The following is an 18,121-nucleotide window of genomic DNA, read 5'->3' on the forward strand; positions in this document are numbered from 1 at the left end:
GAATCTCAGCTTTCATTTTAAAAAATCATAGTTGTAGAGAAGTGATAGAAAAGTGTGAACCTACTGGCTCAAAAGCCAGAAGGTAAATAAAAAGGAACCCAAAATGTATAGTTTTAAATTTCATGATTTGTAAGCCAGTCTCATAATTTTTGGGAGCCTGACTCATGATTCTGAATGGTTGGGTTTGGCAATACTGCACACCATTATCACAGAGAATCAGTCTTACCAAGATATGACTAACTAGGACCAAAGAGCCAAACTCTTTCAGATGTATGTTTGGAGAGTGAATAGAGACCATTCTGTGTTTATCTGCTAGGCACAGTTACCTTAAACCAAACGCACACAGTTAACTCTTGCCACAGCTATGGGGGCTATACATTGGTTGAATACTAACCGTCAGCCTGATGGGAAAGTCACAGAGTGAGATCATCCCCCCCGTCCTACCCATGGTTGCTTGCACATATCAATGTGCACTGTTGGCCATGGGGATTTTTTGTCAGAGATTTTCCCTGTGGCACCATAGATCTCAGACACTTTTTTGTATTTTAACTCACTGGTAATTTTCTCTTTACACCTTTGCATGTGCCTTGCATTGCACAGAAATTTATGGCCCTACATGTTTGAACTGTACCGATCTACAGACTTCTCCCATAACCAGATCTGGTACACCAGACACAGGATGATTCAAAATTAGATATAGTGGCCTGCTGGTGCACAGAGAACTGATGATAACGTGCATACACATGAACAAATAGATTAGAGAAATAAACACAGACATTCCATTGGAATACACAGTACTCCCACTGAAGTTAGTGAGCACTCTGTTATGAGAGGTTGTTCAGTTCCATTTACAAAGATTTTAGGAACCACGTTTTGATATAAATTTACGATTTATTGTAAGTTATTTTATATTGCCTGCAACAGGAGTCAAGGTTTAAGCTGACTACTTTAGGTTCCTTATAGTATATTGAGCTTTCATTACATTTTCCTTTTGTTCAGTTTGTTAATATTGGCCTGATCCTGGAAGCCCTCCAGGCATGTGACTTTTAACTAACTTAATTTGTACTTTGTACAGACAGAAAGTTGGCAGAATCGGGCTCAAATTGCAAGTTTGAAAATGTAATAAAAAAAAGTTTCTTTGCTACTGTCTGCTACAGATGCATAAATATTACACATTCAATCCCCAGACCATTATGGGTTTTTTAGGCTAGCCACGTCACCAAAGTCAAAACATTTCTCAACACAAAAAAGGGAGAGGAAAGAGGGAAGGTACAGTGTAAAGGTACATGAAGGAATGTTTAGGACTGGTATTTCTTTCAAATGTTCTCTGTAGCTTGTAAAACAGAAAGAAAAAAAAAATCTATCCCTGGAAGCACTTTAAAAGCTTTACAAGGATTTTCTGAAAAAGTGTTTTTTATTCAAGCCACATAACTTGATTTAAATGTTGACAGCAGGAAGAAAAGGATATAATTGTTATTTGTAGTGAAGATCCAGGAAGGGATAATCTTCCCAGTGGCATCATATAGTACTTATTAATTTCAAGTACAGTTGTTGTTCTAGTGTTGAAAGTTATTTTTATAGTAAAATAAAGAAAAGCCTTAAGGCCCTAATCCTGAAGCAATTTATACATGTGCATAACTGTACTCCCGTGAATAATCTCATTGACGTCACTGAGACTATTCATGTTGGTAGAGTTATGTGTGTATGTATATCTTTGAGGGATCAGCATCTTAATGCCATAGGTTCTGTCTTATCCTGCAAACACTTAAGCACATAGAGTAGCCCCAATTATATGTCTCATGTTACTAAAGTTAAAGCCCAGGTGTGTTTGCTGGCTTAGGATCTTAGAAATCATTTAGGTGAAAATGTAATCACTGACTCCAGATAGTGGGAGCAGAACTGAACTCCAATTTAAGTCAATAGGAGTTTAACTTTTAATTTCAATTTGAGCGGGATCAGACCCTAAAACTTTATTAGGTGTAAATACAGTATTAAAATCCTGATTTTAAAAATAATTTCAGATCATGTGCGCCAGGCACAAAAATATAAAAAAGAAAGGGTCATTTGTTTACCTCTGATGGCAGCAGCTGAGATTTATGACAAACCTATGTAAATTGTGGGAATTCCCACTACACAGCTACAAAGTATTGTGTAAAGTTTGTATACAGTTATCTAAAAACCCCATAAAATCCCATAAGACCCCATAGCATCTCAGAAAGTACCCGAGGGATTCAGCATTTTTAAGCTCACAATACTGCAGTTAGATTATTCAGATTTAAGAGAGCAAAGAGAAGGCTGCAAGAAATCAAAAAAAGATATAGATGGGTAAACACCACTTAAAAAAACAACAATAATCAATTACTTACTTGCAGCAATAAATTTAAACAGACCTTATTTGATAAAATGTTAGCATTGACACTCCAAATCTAGCAACAGAGCAGTGTAACACAAATACACCAGAGCTCCCCAAATCCTGCCATACTTTACAGACATTATGTTCCTTCTCCCACAAGGAAAGATGATATTTTTCAATATGAAATCAAACTGTGAGTAAGCAGCAAATTACTATGTTAACAGAAGGGATAAAAGAACAACCTATAGCCATGGTAAAATGCATGTGTTAACCTTACATGTGAAGTTATATATTCCCTCTATATAATGTTACTAGAGAATGTTTAAGACAAAGACAGTCTAGTCTAAGTAAAGGTGACAAAGGGGTTTGTCCTAGAAGGAACATTGGTTTACCTCAATTTACATATTAACCATAAACAAAGCTATCAAGCTAAACCAGTGGGGTTGTCTTGAGCCTGAACTCAAGAGACAGAGAACTGATATGACTCCTACCCCTAGGCAGACACAGGAGACTGAATCCACAGAAGGCCTTCCTGACTTGGAGAACAAAGACAATTCTTTGGGAATGTAAGGGAAAGAGAGAGACTCCATCTTTATCTTTCACCTAAAAAGACAAGAGAAATCAGCACCTCATATTTCTGAGAAAGGTCCTGATGGAGAGACAGTCAGCCATGCATGACAACAAATAATTGGTGAGAGAAACCATCTTAAACAAAGACTGTACCTTGCTAGATTAAGTTTCAGACTTTTACATGCATTTCCACTTTTATTTGCTTGCACCATCTCTACCTTTATTTCTTTTACTTGGGATCACTTAACCTATGTCAAGTTGTTAATAAACTTGTTTTATTTTAATCTAAAACTAACCAAGTACTGTGTTTGAAGTGAAGTAGCTGCTTAATCCAGTTAATGTGGCAAGCTGCTGGATATTGACTCCTTAAGGGAGCAAACAAACCTTATTATGTCTCTGAGTGGGACAGGAGAGGGCTGGACATTTCAGGGCAGATGGTTTGGGGGAAATTCAGGACTGGAGATATGTTGGGGTCTCTTGGCTTAGAGGTAACCAAAACTGGTGGAGACCAGAGTGTGGCTGTGGTGTAACAAGCAGGCTGCTGGAGTCAGAGTTGTTGAACTAGGGCTTATCACACAAATACTCAGTGCATGCTTGTATGCTGGGGGAGAACATCCAGACAGGAAGCTACAGCAGCAGCTCATTTTAAGACACTCAGGGTTACAGGACAAGCAATAACACAACCTCTCACTGGCCTGGGTTGCAGCCCAAAATGCGACAGATGCCTAACGCTCCAATTCATAAAATCACCAAGGCATCTGCTTAAGTCTTATTTAAGTCGATGGGGCTTAAGTATGTCCTTAACTCCAACCCTATTCAGCACAGACTTAAGGACATGCTTAAATGTTTTGATAAATTGAGACCTAAGTGTTGAAGCTCAGCTAGTTCTGTACCGAAGCTGTGGCAGCCTGCCAGCATACATGTTCCACAATGAGTTCATAACCATGTTGTATCACTTGCTGTGAGGCAATCGTTTTAGAAGCGAATTGTCTGTTTTGTTCATTGTGAAAAAGGGGTTAACTTGTTTAACTTTATTTATTATTCCAAAGTTTCAGAAATCCTAACTTTCCTGAAAAAATTACCCATGTGTGTATGCATTTATATTGGATACATGCACACCAGACGACATCAGAGATGAGTATAGTATAGTAGTAAACTCATTAATTAGAAAACATTGGTCAATGGTTAGAAAATAATCTGGCATTTCTACTTGGTATCAAAGCTGTAATTTAATATTTCTACTGGCATTGAGCTGAAGGTGCCTGGATTGCTTTAAAAAGGAGGCCCGAAGGAAAAAAGTCATAACAAGAGGAAAATAAATGTCTTTTTAAAAGTTTCCTTCTCCATTGATCGTCAGAACCATTTTCTGTAACTGATCCTCAGGCCAAATCCTGCTTGCCTTTGGAACCTGTAGCATAAGTCAAATATTTGGCTCATGTATGGATACAGGACCTGACAGTGCACCACTGAAATTAATGGGAGTGTTGCCATCAGCTCCAGTGGGCACAGACTCAGGCTCTTAGAGCACTGTTTGCAATCAGCTTTGAAAGATCATTCAAAGGTACTTTTTCAGCATTTTTTTTTAAAAAGAGATCACCTATGAAATGAACAAACCTTGCAGGAAGCGGAGGGTCAGCTTTTCCAGCTACCAACCAGGAAGATCTGTGGTAAGCGTATCTATATCTCTTATTGTCCACCGGAACTATATCCATTAGCACTATGTACCTGGCCTCAGGATCCACTCCCGAAAAGGAAACCCTAATAGTAGGAAACATTCTCCTGAAATAGAGGGAAATTAGAAAATAAACATGAAGAGGCAGCAGAAAAAAGGAGCTTTTGAAATGTTGCTCCAAATTAAAACAAAAAAAATTTACATTCAAATCACCAGGAAGAAAGAAAAATGTCAAAATATTTATATTTCAGTTTGATGGGCATTTAAATAATCTGTAACCCTATAAAATACACATAGAGCTGATACTCTGAAATTAGAGTATTTTTTTGAGACAGGAGGAAATATAAATTTCTATATGATATATATTTTCTGCCTGGGAGTTAAAGTATAATTATTCTAATTTCTGAGTATCATTCCTATAGACACAGTGTGATTTTTTTTCTAAACACATATATATATATGCCATATATATGTATATATATATATATGCCATATATATGTATATATATACACATACATATATAGGAGCTGGGAAAATACTACAAAAACGATTTTCATTAGTATTTCTGCAAATGTTGATCTTATTTTCTTTTACTCTGTTAATGTTTTCCAGAAGTATTCTAGAAAATGAGCTTTACTTACAAGAACCCTGGTGAAAAATGAATTTTAAGACTAAATGCTCCAATATTTACCAAAAATGGCATATTAAATTGCTTAAGTAATAAAAACGGACACTTCAAATTGCAAATGTTACACCTGATGATGCAACACAAAACATACATTGCTATTTGATAGTTACAAAAATCATATAATCAGAGAATTAAACCACTACCAAGTGACTTACACTGCTACCAAACATAACACAAATTGTGAATTTTCAAAACTGTTTTTGACTGACCTAAAAACCAATTACTGGAGAAATGTATGAGTAACTTAAAATAAGTATGGGGGAGTTGCACATGATTTGTAAACCTAAAAAGGAGACATTTGTCAAATTTATATTATGATTTATTTCTCCAGGACTCTGTGAGTGTGTGTGCACAAATATGCATCAACAAAAGTTATAACACAAAGTAACAATTTTTAAAAACTATATAACATCACAACACTACATGTGCAAAGATCCATGTACATGGAACGGGTACAAAGAAGGGCCACTAGAATGATCCGAGGAATGGAAGGCCTGTCGTATGAAAGGAGACTTGAGGAGCTTGGTTTGTTTTCCTTAACCAAAAGAAGGATAAGAGGAGATATGATTACACTCTTTAAATATATCAGAGGGATAAATACCAGGGAAGGAGAGGAATTATTTCAGCTCAGTGCTAATGTGGACACGAGGACAAACGGATATAAACTGTCAGTCAGGAAATTCAGGCTTGAAATTAGACGAAGGTTTCTAACCATCAGGGGAGTGCAATACTGGAACAGCCTACCGAGGGAAACAGTGGGGGCGAAGGACCTCCATGACTTTAAGATTAAGCTAGATAAATTTATGGAGGAGATGGTATGATAGGATAATGGGCTTAGTCAATAGGTCAATTAAGTGCCACACTGGTAAATAGTACAATGGGTCAATGATATGATATAACCTTTTCCAGAGGGTATGGCTGGAGAGTCTTGCCCGCATGCTCGGGGTTCAGCTGACCGCCATATTTGGGGTCGGGAAGGAATTTTCCTCCAGGGAAGATTGGCAATGGCCTGGAGGTTTTTCGCCTTCCTCCGAAGCATGGGGCAGGGGTCGCTTGCTAAGGAGTGGGTGGATCGGCTTATGTGGCCTGCATCTTGCAGGAGGTCAGACTAGATGATCATAATGGTCCCTTCTGATCTTGAATTCTATGATTCTATTATCTGTCTAATGTTGCTCTGGCTTACAACTAATTAAGGGCCCAGTTCTGCTTCCACTGAAGTCTATGGCCATTATGGCTTATCTCTTGTTATTTCAGCATCTTTTGCACCAGATCCTGCCCAACTGTCAACAAAGGGCTTGAACTTACCCACTGAATCATTGGGAAGTCATGCAATTAATTTCAATGGGATCAGGATCAGCATGACCACGGAACAGACTCTATGATGTGCATAGTCTACAGGCACGTTCCCAAGCAGAGACATGTCCCCTAAATCAGTAAGGCCCCAAATCCAAAACCCAATGAAGTCACTAGAAGCCTTTGATGGGGCTAGAGGGAGTTGCTTCTTAAACTATAAAGGAAAGGAGACAAAGCAAAGTGGAAAGCATCTTCCTTAAATCTGCAAAAGGGACATTGGAAGCTCAGGCTTTTAAGGTCTCCACAATAATCCATCTGAAGTTCCTTCCTGCATTTACAAATAGCCTATTAAGATCTAATTCATTATACCTCCCTCAGTGCTTTTGAGCCTATCTGGGCCAATGTTTGGGAGCAATCTCTACTCAAAGGATCAGAACCAACAAGTGCTCAATGCTAATAGCTTGGGGAACATGCCTCTCCAAAGCAAACAGCGGGAATCTCAGGTACAAGAATTAAGGGGATCAGTGGGTGGAAGGAAACTGAATGATGCACCCTTCCCAACAGCTACCCCTCTTCCCAGTAGCTCTGGGTAGGATACTTGCAGCACCCGTTCCCCAGCACAACCTGGTGACACCAGCAACCTGGTGACACCAACCTGGTGACCAGCTGTTGATCAGTCAGCGGATTGCACCAGGAGCTTTCCCCTCCAGGAAGCTCCATGGTGTCTGTGTGACAAAGAACCAGCTGGCCCTCTCTCTCTCTCTGAGCATGAGGGATAGTGTTGGCATAGGGCCTGCAGGGGGCGCTAAGGGACTCTATAGTAAATCCAGGGCAAACAATTTTAAAATAAATGGGATTTAGAAAAAAACACTTGTTTCGTTTGGGAGTTCGGGGTCAAACTTGTCATTCTAAATACAATAATATTTTAGCCAATGTGGCGGGTTGGGAGAGGGAAATGCATGCAATAGTTTAGCACTGGGTGCAGACAGTGCAAATTGGGAGGATGACCCCGGATGCGAGCATTGCTCAGAGGCCCGGGGGAGCGACCCACCCCGCGGGCTGGGGTCCTCTCTTCCCAGCCCAGACGCACAGCGGGACAAGAATAAGCTTGTGCTTTGCAAACACAGCTCCCCCCGCTTAACACAGGAGGCTGCCTGGTAGCCCCAGCGAGTCCCAGCGCCCTTGAGCGCGTGCGGGCTGCTCCCAGCCGCCTGGCCCGGGGAGCCCGGCCAACCTGCCGCTCACTGATGAGCCAGCGCTCGCGGCTACTCGGCCTCCGCTCCACCTTGCCGGGTGTAGGGCGAGTCCCTCCCAGCCCTACAGCAGCTGGCCGCATTTGGGGGAGGGGGTAATTCCCTGGGGGGTTTCTTTACAAGTCCCTTTACAAGCCGGCAGCACAGAAAACGGGGCGAGTAAACCAGCCCCCCCACTCGTCCCCCACGCTGCTTTCCAGCCTTACCTGCCAGACTTGGTGATGATCATCTCAGTGCCCAGCTCGTGGAACTTGTCCCACAGCTCTTTGGTCTCCAGGCTGCAGGAAATCTTGGCCATTTCCTCACTGGGGATGATGGGGGTGGTGGGGATGAGGGGCTCGGTGCAGAGGGCGGAAGGGCTGGCGCTGAACTCCCCGTGGGGATCCAGGCTGGACAAGTCACTCAGCGGCTGAGCGCAGGAGGATTTCTCAACAAATTGTTCTGAGAGAGAGAGAGAGAGGAAGAGAGATGATAATGAGAAACGACCAGTGCTTTATAGAAGGCATTTAGGTTCTGAGCTGTGTAGACAAGGACTCCATCAGGAGCCAGGAATGCAATGGGCTCCTGTCTAAATCTAAACGACGGAATGGGGCCAGGTCTTTTCAAAGTCACTAAAGATTTTTGGGTGTGTAATTTGAGACGCCTTAAAATGGGCCTGATTCTCAGAGTCTCTCTTAAAGGTACGGCTATTCAGGTGTCACCCGGACACTGAATCGCTTAAACTAGCTTTGGGGGGAGGATCTTGGTCCCTGGGAATATTAGCTACTGGAGACACTGAACATGAACTTCTTTCTGGTGTAGTATTTCCAATGGACGAAACAAATGCAGCCCGTTCAGTATCATGGACATTCTCGCATCCCAAATGACAGAGTTCGCAAAAATAGGAAGCTGGGTAAGTCACAGCTCCCAGGAGGGAGAGAAATTTTTCCCTCGGTCTAAGGACCGGAAGAGAGAAACCCTGGCTTTCCCTACATCTGGATCTCAAGAATGTCGATCATTTATATACAGTGAGCCCAGAACCTTCCCGAGCCCAAAAAGCATTTCCAGAACTGAGTGTTCAGAGAAGAACATAAGAACGGCCACACAGGGTCAGACCAATGGTCTATTTAGCCCAGTATCCTGTCTTGGTGCCTGGTGCTTCCGAGGGAATCAGCAGAAACGGATTAAGTTAAAAGTTTCAAAAGAAAATAATCAACAGGCGAAGCGACTTGACTGTCTATTTGCACTGGTTTTCTACCCTCGTGTGACCAGAGAGCCTTGCGCGGAGGGCACCTCAAACACACAGGAAAGCTGATTGTCCAATATCTCCTGCTAATAGGGGATTTCAGTGGAAAGGTCACTTTGCCACTGACCACAAGATGACTAATTCTCATTAAAACAGGAGCATTCGGCTCCAGTTTTGATAAGGGCAGACTGCGCAAGTCAGTGTGATTGAATGCAGGAGGGTTTTCTGATTGTTCCTATTATCATAACCCTTAAAAAAGAAACTACTTGAGTGTGATGCAGGAGATATTTGGGGGATAGAAAGTGTTTTGTGGGCGGCGTGGATATAAATATAAAACAGAGGCCAACATAGTAAGAGGGGATTTTGAAGTCTTTAAAGAGATTAATTCTTGCTCTTCCCCCCATCCCTTTTGTTATAATTACAGCTTTGCAGGTATCCTAACGAGGTTGACCAAACACTTCGCCTTAAATAATTTAAACGACTGCGCTTACAGTAAAGAAAAGAGAAGAAAAATACAGCTAACACATTCTGAAACCAGTCAGTACATTTGCCAGAATACACGATTATTAAACAAACGCTGCACATGTGTTGTTTGGAAACTGGCGTCCTCAAAAGAGGTTTTAAAAATAATCTATATCTGGCGTTTGGATATTTTGCCAATCAGTAAATTATGATGTTTTGTCTAGGATAAATGTATGTACAAACAATTCAAACTATTATTTTCTTACTAAATAACGTACACGTTTTGTAAAGTACATTTAATAGTTTAACTTAATTGTCATTTGAAAGGAAACCAATTCTAACAATAATCTCTCCCATGTTATGTTAGGAGTTTAACGAACGCCACTGTCCTGGTTTCATTTTATATGATCTTGGATCAAAAATACAGCAATATGCCTTTCCTTCTATTTGAATCTCCAGACTCAAACGAACTTTCCTTGAACAAATACGCCATTAAAATCACAAAGCAGCGACTTCTCCCCCAAATCCTCAAAATACAAATATTGAATGAGGATATTTGGTGTACTAGATGATTTTTTAATCTGTTTTGGAACATGAATAGAAATCGAATATGACTTGAAGAAGTGTTTCCAGTAGAGATAGACAAAGCAGCGAATAATCCAAGACGAAGTTAAATATGGGATTCTGTGTCAAGCACACATTTTATAACGTATCCGGCCTGCATCACACCATAAACCAAAAATTAGAAAACAAAAAGAATACTTAAAACACATGAAAGATTTGTAGATCAGACAGCGTATAATTTTATTAGATGTAGCAGATATCAAGCGATCTGGCAATGCTGAATCCCTCCAATTTTTGATTTAATACTATTCATGTAGACCCTACATTTCTGGAGAAAATCTTTTTTTTTTTAATTTTCCTGCGAGTTTCTGGGTATAGCCATAAAAAATCTGGACGTTCAACTCGGTCGTCTTGAATCAGATTCACTAAAGGGTTTAAGTAATTTTAAGTGAACTCATTTACTGAAACTCACAATGACTTACTATTCAAAATGATTATGTACTAAAAATAAACAATCTGATTTTTGTTTCTTACAAGGTGCATAGGCTAAGTAATCAAAGGATAACAAACAAAAACTTTCAGAACCGTGTACATAAGTTTTATTATTATAGTGGAATAATTGTTTTCGGGTTTTGTTTGTTGTACTTTTTAAAGTACAGGTAATTTACATAACAATTTAAAGTAATCTCTCTTGCATCATTCACGTGAGTGGAGAGAAACGTATCTGCCTTCTGCCTTACAGAGTGATGTTTTCGATAAATGGTAACGGTTGTTAAATAAACAGTGTAACTAAAAGTGGAGGAATTTAGAAAATGGTTACTGGTTAATGTTCTAAACTACCTCGACTGAAAATGACGGCAGTAATAAAAAAAAGATGGCTTTGTGATAAGGTTTCCTTAGCTTCTGTAAGGAAAATAAATTTTAGAACTTTAAACAGAAGAAGCAAACGTTATTCTTTGATTTGTGCAGCAGTCTAAAGAATTTCGCAGTTAAACAGCAATATAAATTCCTCTTACTAGTTATTTATTAAAATTACTCATGTTCTCCCATTAAATGCAAGTATGCAAATGAAAATATGAATGTGTATATCATGCAATCTAGCTTTATAATTTGCTAAAATTGAATCCCAGATTGGTTAACTTGCCCTTTTATGTATAAGCTTTGCAACTATTACTCCCTCCAAAGCTCAGTTTTCAGCGATATCCTACTGGTTGCACTGGGTTTTGGTGTTATTCTGAGGGAAAGCCTCACCTTAAAAAAGTAATCAATGCCACAAGGAACCAATTTAAAATATAGGAAAATGGACAGACAATACTGAAATGCGTTGGTATTTCTTTGACCAGACTAAAAAGCACACAAAAGGAAAACCAGAACATGGACCAAGCTCAGCCTGGATTCTTCACACATCTGCAGCGAACAATTTAAACAATTTCCTTTACTTTCTTTGCTCCGTATCTGTTTGCTTCGCGACACTGTATTCTGACTTTCAAAGAATTAAGGGACACGCAACGCCCCTCCCTCCCAATAGATATTTGACTTCGTTCCTCTCTAGCTACCTGCTTCCTGTAGTGGATCGGAGATCCATTTGGGCAGGAACGACACAGGATCCAGTCCTGCGGCTGAGAAAGGAACAGCCCAAGATTACAACTTACCCAGAGGTTTGATGGTGCTCTCTGCACTTTCCTTTTCTTTCGAGCTTCCACTTGACATGAGAGCAGCAATGGAGAACGCGTTTGCTCTGGAGGAGAGCTGAGGTTTGGGGGATGCTGTGTACTCCATGATCACAGACTAAATCCTACACAAACCAAGCAAGAAGGTCCTAAATTGATCCCCAGCTTCCAGCCAAAAAAAAAAATCCTACAAAACTAAGCAGCGGAGCCAAGCAAGAGAACACGGGGCCAGCTACTCGGCCCGGGAACCAAACTTTGGAGATCTTGGGGGACCGGGAGAGGCAAGGAGACACTGCGGGGGGCCAACACTTTGTGTGTATGGAGAATACCTAGGGTTTCACAATGCCCGCGGGGTCGGATCTAAGGCCCCGGCCAGGATTAGGTTAAACTGTCACCATCATCTCCCGGGCGCTGCATTAGATGGCTCGCTGCGTGCGAGAGGAGCGAGTTGGCTCAGGCTGCGGCGACGGCTGCTCTCTGCGGGTGGGAGCCGGAGCCCGGAGTGGCTCAGAGGGCAGACGGGTGGACACTGCGATCAGTCGCACACTTTCCTCCGCCTTAATTTGCTGGCCGCAGAGATCCTATCGGCTGCTGGCCAATCGGCTCCGGGCCACGTCAAGGGCTTTCTGATCCTCTTGATAGGACGTGGGAGGAGGGAGCCCTGAGCTCTTTAAACTCCCCTCCCTGCCTTCCTATGTCTCTAGCCAAGAGGGAAGGAAGGAGCGGAGCAGGGAGAGCCGACAGACTGCAGCGGGTCACACACCAGCTATTCAGAGCAATCGCTGCTTGGAAGGACTACCAGGGAGGCTGGATTTTAGGGGACCGCTGACCGGTCCAACCCAGGCTTTGCTCATGGGCAGAGATGCATTTTCCACAGCTGGGATGGTCGCTCACTAGTGTGTGGAAGACTGTATGTTACAGAAGCACGAATCTGCCCCTGCATATGTTGTAGTGGCCTTCTGGCCCGGTTTTACTTTCGCTACATTGCACTCTCCAGCCGAAAACGTAAGGAAGGCGTTCTTATACCCGGATGGGATTTATTAATTACTGGGGAATCAGATTCCAACCTGAAACTTGTCACGCCCAATTTCAATGCAATACACACTTTTCTGTACCAGATACAGAAAGACAAGGAGCTTGGCTGTTGCAAAATGATAGATACAATACACAACCATCTCCAACAGCTGGCAAATCCACCTACCTGAAAATTAATTCATTAATTTGGAGCGGACCTAATCCATACCATTTTTTTCATTTTGGAAATAAAGGTGGCAAAAATAAAGGTTGCTCTTCTAACTCAACATTTGCTTTTCATTAGATTCTTATTTATAAGTTATTTTCCATAGAGTGTTGTGATACAGAGATTTAATATATGTTTTACATGGCAGATCATAAGAGAACAAAAATGAGTGCCAGGCTTCTGTAAATGCACTGTAGTGTGTGTGCACATATTTACCCTATTGAAAAGTTTCAAAAGAGCCTTTTTGATTTAGTGCGCATGTACAATATTTTAAACATTTCCTAAATACCATGAAAAATGGTTCCCTAGATGTCCTGGTTTGTAATGCGTTTTAAATGGGTATTTAAAGACTGAAATAGTGGTTTCCATAAATACTACAGGTTTCACAAATTAGTGCATTCTTTTGCTTTATTTTCCCCTAACAACTGGAAGTCCTTGTAAGAAATTAAATACTCTAAGAATTGCTCAGATAATGTTACATTTATGACCTACGTTTACAAAAGCAGAGAAAATCAGTGTTACGCCTGACATCCATCCTGAGCTCTGTGGTGTCTTTTCTTCAGCTAGGGACGGAATGAGTGACAATCTTTACAATGGATTTCCTGAACTGACACCACCCTTCAGCTCTTTGATTTTATATCTATAGCTATATGAAAACACACATGGCTTGAGTTTGATATGCCATTTAGATATGCATTTCATGAGTGGTGCAGCTGCGAGTTATCACACATAAACCCTCGAGTACGTTGCATTATATAGAATATTTTCTTATTTCTGTATTCTTTTTATTACCCACGCCCCAATAAACCCCCGTGAACAGAATATTTGTGGGAGTAAAGCGAGCAGGATTTTGGTCCATTCTCATTTTAACTGCATGGAGCAGCTGCTTTGTCATTTTGTCCTCTTTGTTGATTGTTTATATGTATGGATGGGATTGGTTAGTTCAGTTTAGACGTGCTATTGGTCCCGGTCTTTCTACACTAGTCCCACAATATTATTTGATTGGAGGATATCAGAATCAGGTGTACTCACTTCCATGAGCCTCAGAGAGCAGGGACCATAGTCCCATCCTGCTGTATTTCTGACTCAGACAAACTCCGATTGAAGTCCTCGCCCCAATAAGAATGACAGAATCATGCCTACATTCATTTCAACTAACCTGGATTAATTAACTCCACTAAAACAAGTTGATGTTCATCAGGTGAATCAAGCAGAGACCATCTGCTGGGTTTTATTATCGTCTTGATGACCTAATCACAGACTTTTGTAAGAGACATTGTTTAAATATAGGTAACTAAAGCTGTTAAATATTAGTCTTTTAACTATGATCTATCCCCATACGTATCTGTACACTAAGAAACACAGAGAGTTATAGCTAAATGGGTAAATGTGCCTAATTTCTACCTAAAAAGTGAACAGAATCACAGGGGCTATGCAATAGTGTAATTAGAGAGATGATGCTGGTGGGATTATCCATTAATATTTCTTGGGTCCCACCACAATTATGCACCATCTCGTCACTGTTGAAACAATCGTAGTATCATTTATAATGCGATAAAACTATCAAAAACTAGTGCCTTGTTGCTTTGCAATGAGCGAGAGTTATTCGTGCCATCATTTATTTCTTCCTGTCATCATTTCAGTTACATTCACCTAAAACAGTCGTCTAAGATTAAATGCCCTTTTAATTAATTAATTAGAATAGGCCGCTCCTAAAGGTTAGTAATCTTTACTATGGATTTTAGTGTGGTTAATCAACAATTTGGGACCCAGTCTTGTCCAATAGGAGTTTAGCCTGAGCCAGGCGTGCAAGATCGGTCCATTAATTAGTATTTTTCTTTCACTACGTACAAAATGAGCTAAGCAAATTTTACAGCATAAATTGTATAAAATTCCTGTCCGAGCTCCCTGCTTTGCAACTCTTTGGTTTTCCTTTGGCATATCTCTCGTTGCTACATTTTGGCTTTACGTCTTCCTTCGGTGACAGAAGGAAAGCAATAAATTGTGCTTAAATGCCTCTTACCTTTATTAGACCACTCTGTAACTAAAGTATTAAAGGGGGACGAGCCTTTTCCCACTGAAACCAGCGCCTGAACTCACCCTGACTTCAGTGGAAACAGAACCAGGCCTTTGTTGAGCAGCGAAGACATTTTCAGGGTGGACCACTACATGAGTTGCAGTACTTGTAAAATTTTGCATTTACACATATATATTCTGACATTTAAAATCTGGCCTATTTAAAAGACACCGGCGGATAAAAACAACCTGAACAATGATTAGCCTCACACCCTAAATGTCTTTCTCTTTATTTATTTTTTTATTTCTGAACAGAAACCACTGGTGGAAGTAACGTCGAAGCGCTTTTAAAAATCAACATGTTTCCATCGACTAGCATGCAGCCAGCAGGTCGGTAACATACCTGCCCTGGTAGCCTGAAATTCACTCAGGCTGTGGTGGGGTGACAGGCCAGCCTCGCTCAGCAGTGGTGTGGCTGGATTCGCTCTGAGTCCAGCCAGTCTCGGGAACTGGAAGGAAGTGGTCGGACTTTGGGGTGGGGTCAGATACTCCCTGCTTTGGACAGGACTTGGTGGCTATCACAGTCTGTAAGTGGTGTTCGTTCGGGGTACCCAGTCCAGGACCTGTAATCTGAGTAACACTCTTGCACTAGATCTGGGGGACGTTCATTGCAGGCGGCTCGGCTGGGTGGACGGGGACGACTGACAGCGGGTATTATTTTGGTCAATGTGTCTTTTCGAAGAATACGGATCGTGCGGCGGCTTTCCCTCAGTCCACTTAAACAGCTGATTTCAACGCACGCTGCTGCATCTCTCAAACCTTTCCTCGCTTTCTACTTTAACTGTCAATTGCTAAAGTTTTGCTTCGATTTAGTGCTACTCCGGTAAAACAGGGGTTCCCAAAATCAAACTCTATAGAGGTGGGAATGTTTACTTCAGTCTTCTTCCTTACAGGGGAAAAAACCCAATCAGGAATTGCTGGGAATGTTGTGAGCTCTCTCTAGACTAGGGGAGGCTGGCGGGGCTGTTCTGTATGCGCCTTCTGATTTGAATGGAGAAAGAGAATTCGGATTACCGGGGGATACAACCAAGCACATTTTCGGAGGTGACGAAGAGCTGTTAATTGCATTTCGCTTCTTCAACAGTGCTAGGTGTTAGCTTCTACGCTTTAAAAAGAAAAGTGACCTTTTTCCACCGGGCACGTAGCTCGTGTGCCTAGTAGTGACTGTGTTTCAAAGCAGACCAGAGTGGCCCCCTCACACCATAAATCGTTGTACAGCTACTTTGGAGGCTATTGAAACTATGGCCAAGCTACCAACCAGCCTTGTAAAGAGCTGGGCATAAAAATGGGACCCAACATCTAAATCAGGCTGGAAATGAAGCAGGGGGAAGTCAAGGGCCCAATTAAAGAAAGAGCTGCACATATGCGAGATAAACCGACGCTTGTTTGCTCTATTAAATCAGCTGCGCTTTCGTTATATCCCACCAGAATCTTTATTTTTCTTAGTTTTTCAGCTCGCTTCGCCTCCGATAAGGAAATGAGTCTTGTCTAGACACCTCGAGCACCCCCCTCCCCGCCCCCAGTCTTGTGCCTTGTGTAATTAATGAGTTTCGGCTCGAGCGGCCAATTTCTCACTTTGACTTCCTTCGGCGAGCTCCCAGACAAAGGCAGGGTCCAGGAGACACACGATTCGGGGAACCCGACTGCCAAGGGGGGCAGCAAAGGAAGAGAGCGGAGCTGAATTTGATCAGGCTTCGGTCCCTTCTCAGCCGAGCCCCCAGCAGAACACACGGGGTGGGCCCGCTGTCCGTCTGAACTGGCGGGGTAAACGCCACCGTGTGCTCTGAAAAGCGTTTAAACTGTTGCCTTATCCTTGTCTCGATCCGATCGTTTATCTCCTATCCCTTGGGGGAATTCATCTCTCAAAGCCAACCCCGATTTCCTGGAACATCGGTCTCCCCCGAAAGGAAGAGCCAGAGCCAGGAAACTACCGTCAGGCCAATTCCTGCTGCAGTCCTCACTCAGGCACGAGGCCCACTGAAGCCAGTGCCGGGCTTTCGCCCGAGTAAGGACTCCAGGACTTGACCCGTGGTATTCATACATTACGGGTTTGCACCCCCGGAGTGGAATTTGCAAGGAAGTTTATCCGTGACCTAAGCGCGAGCACTTCATTGAATTGCTAGTGTGAACCAGAGAGGATCAGCCGCCGCTTTGGTGGAAGCTTCTTCCAGGGTGGATCATGAGAAGAAAGAATCCACCTCCCCCCCCCCCCCAAGCCATCACTACAGAGCTGGTCACTTTGCAGACAGACACCTCGTTGGAAACCCTAGGCACTGCACTGCTCCTTCGTGCTTTCTCTGCTATTTCTAATATAAAATACCCCCCCCACACACACACACACACACACCCTACCCGCCGCCAATCTGGGACTAGGGCAGAATGAAAACCCAACGTCCCTCTCTCCAATTGACACGTTAGAACCGTGCTGGCCGAGCGCAGGAGCGTGTCCTTTTTATTACCCCGCTTAATCAAATCCTTCATCCGCTGCCCTGCGCCCTGCACACAGAAGGTGCATTTCCCAGCAATCTGCGGAGGGGTGACGGGGAGGGATTGAGAAGTTGGGAGTGGAAAGTTCCCCCAGCCCCGATCTCAATTTGCCCCTCGAAGCTTTCCTGGCTATCCAAGCACATGCAGGCGTTTGTTACCAACGAGTTTTAGGACTGACATTTTAGTCAGATCGGTGCCCAATGCCGCTGTCCCGGCGCGTTCTCTGACTACAATACAACTTCATTTTCTCCTCTGCAGTTACAAGCCCAAGGTGTCTTTTGCGATTGCAAAAGCGAAGTGGCAATATGGTGCATACTCCACGTACCTGTTCGCTTAGCCTGCATTAATTCAGGGACCAGTTTTCCCTGTGCGATTTAAAATCAGAAGCCTTTGCTCCCAATGGTAAATTCTCTCATCAGGGAAAACGGGTGTGTGTGTGAAACCGTGGTCTCATTTCTGTTAGTGGCAAAACTCCCATTGACTTCAATGAAGCCAGGATTCCACCCTCTGACTTTGAATAATTTATATTCTTACTTTATTTAGTTTATCGCAATACTTTTCTACACT

At 42.2% G+C, this 18,121-nt stretch overlaps 1 protein-coding gene and 1 long non-coding RNA gene across 3 annotated transcripts in view; one reads left to right on the forward strand and one right to left on the reverse strand.

Annotated features, from left to right (window-relative positions):
- Positions 1-12,340, reverse strand: part of TBX20 (T-box transcription factor 20) — a 46,946-nt gene extending 34,606 nt beyond the window's left edge. Inside the window, exons 1-4 of one of the 2 annotated variants that reach the window (XM_039527294.1) lie at positions 12,147-12,340; positions 11,734-11,876; positions 8,037-8,271; positions 4,538-4,702 (exon numbers count right to left, since the gene is read on the reverse strand). In XM_039527294.1, the coding sequence (XP_039383228.1) occupies positions 4,538-4,702; positions 8,037-8,271; positions 11,734-11,860 (527 nt within the window). In that variant the 5' untranslated portion in view covers positions 11,861-11,876; positions 12,147-12,340. Of the gene's footprint in view, positions 1-4,537; positions 4,703-8,036; positions 8,272-11,733; positions 11,877-12,080 lie in introns of both variants that reach the window. The other variant, XM_039527293.1, reaches the window with a different exon arrangement.
- A 2,747-nt stretch (positions 12,341-15,087) lies between these two features.
- LOC120396387 lies at positions 15,088-16,402 on the forward strand. The gene is made up of 3 exons (XR_005593092.1): positions 15,088-15,170; positions 15,323-15,397; positions 15,961-16,402. It is a non-coding gene; the product is annotated as an uncharacterized LOC120396387 (long non-coding RNA).
- The last annotated feature ends 1,719 nt before the right edge of the window (positions 16,403-18,121 follow it).

This window comes from Mauremys reevesii, linkage group 2 (genome assembly GCF_016161935.1).
Source record: "Mauremys reevesii isolate NIE-2019 linkage group 2, ASM1616193v1, whole genome shotgun sequence".
NCBI lineage: Eukaryota > Metazoa > Chordata > Testudines > Geoemydidae > Mauremys > Mauremys reevesii.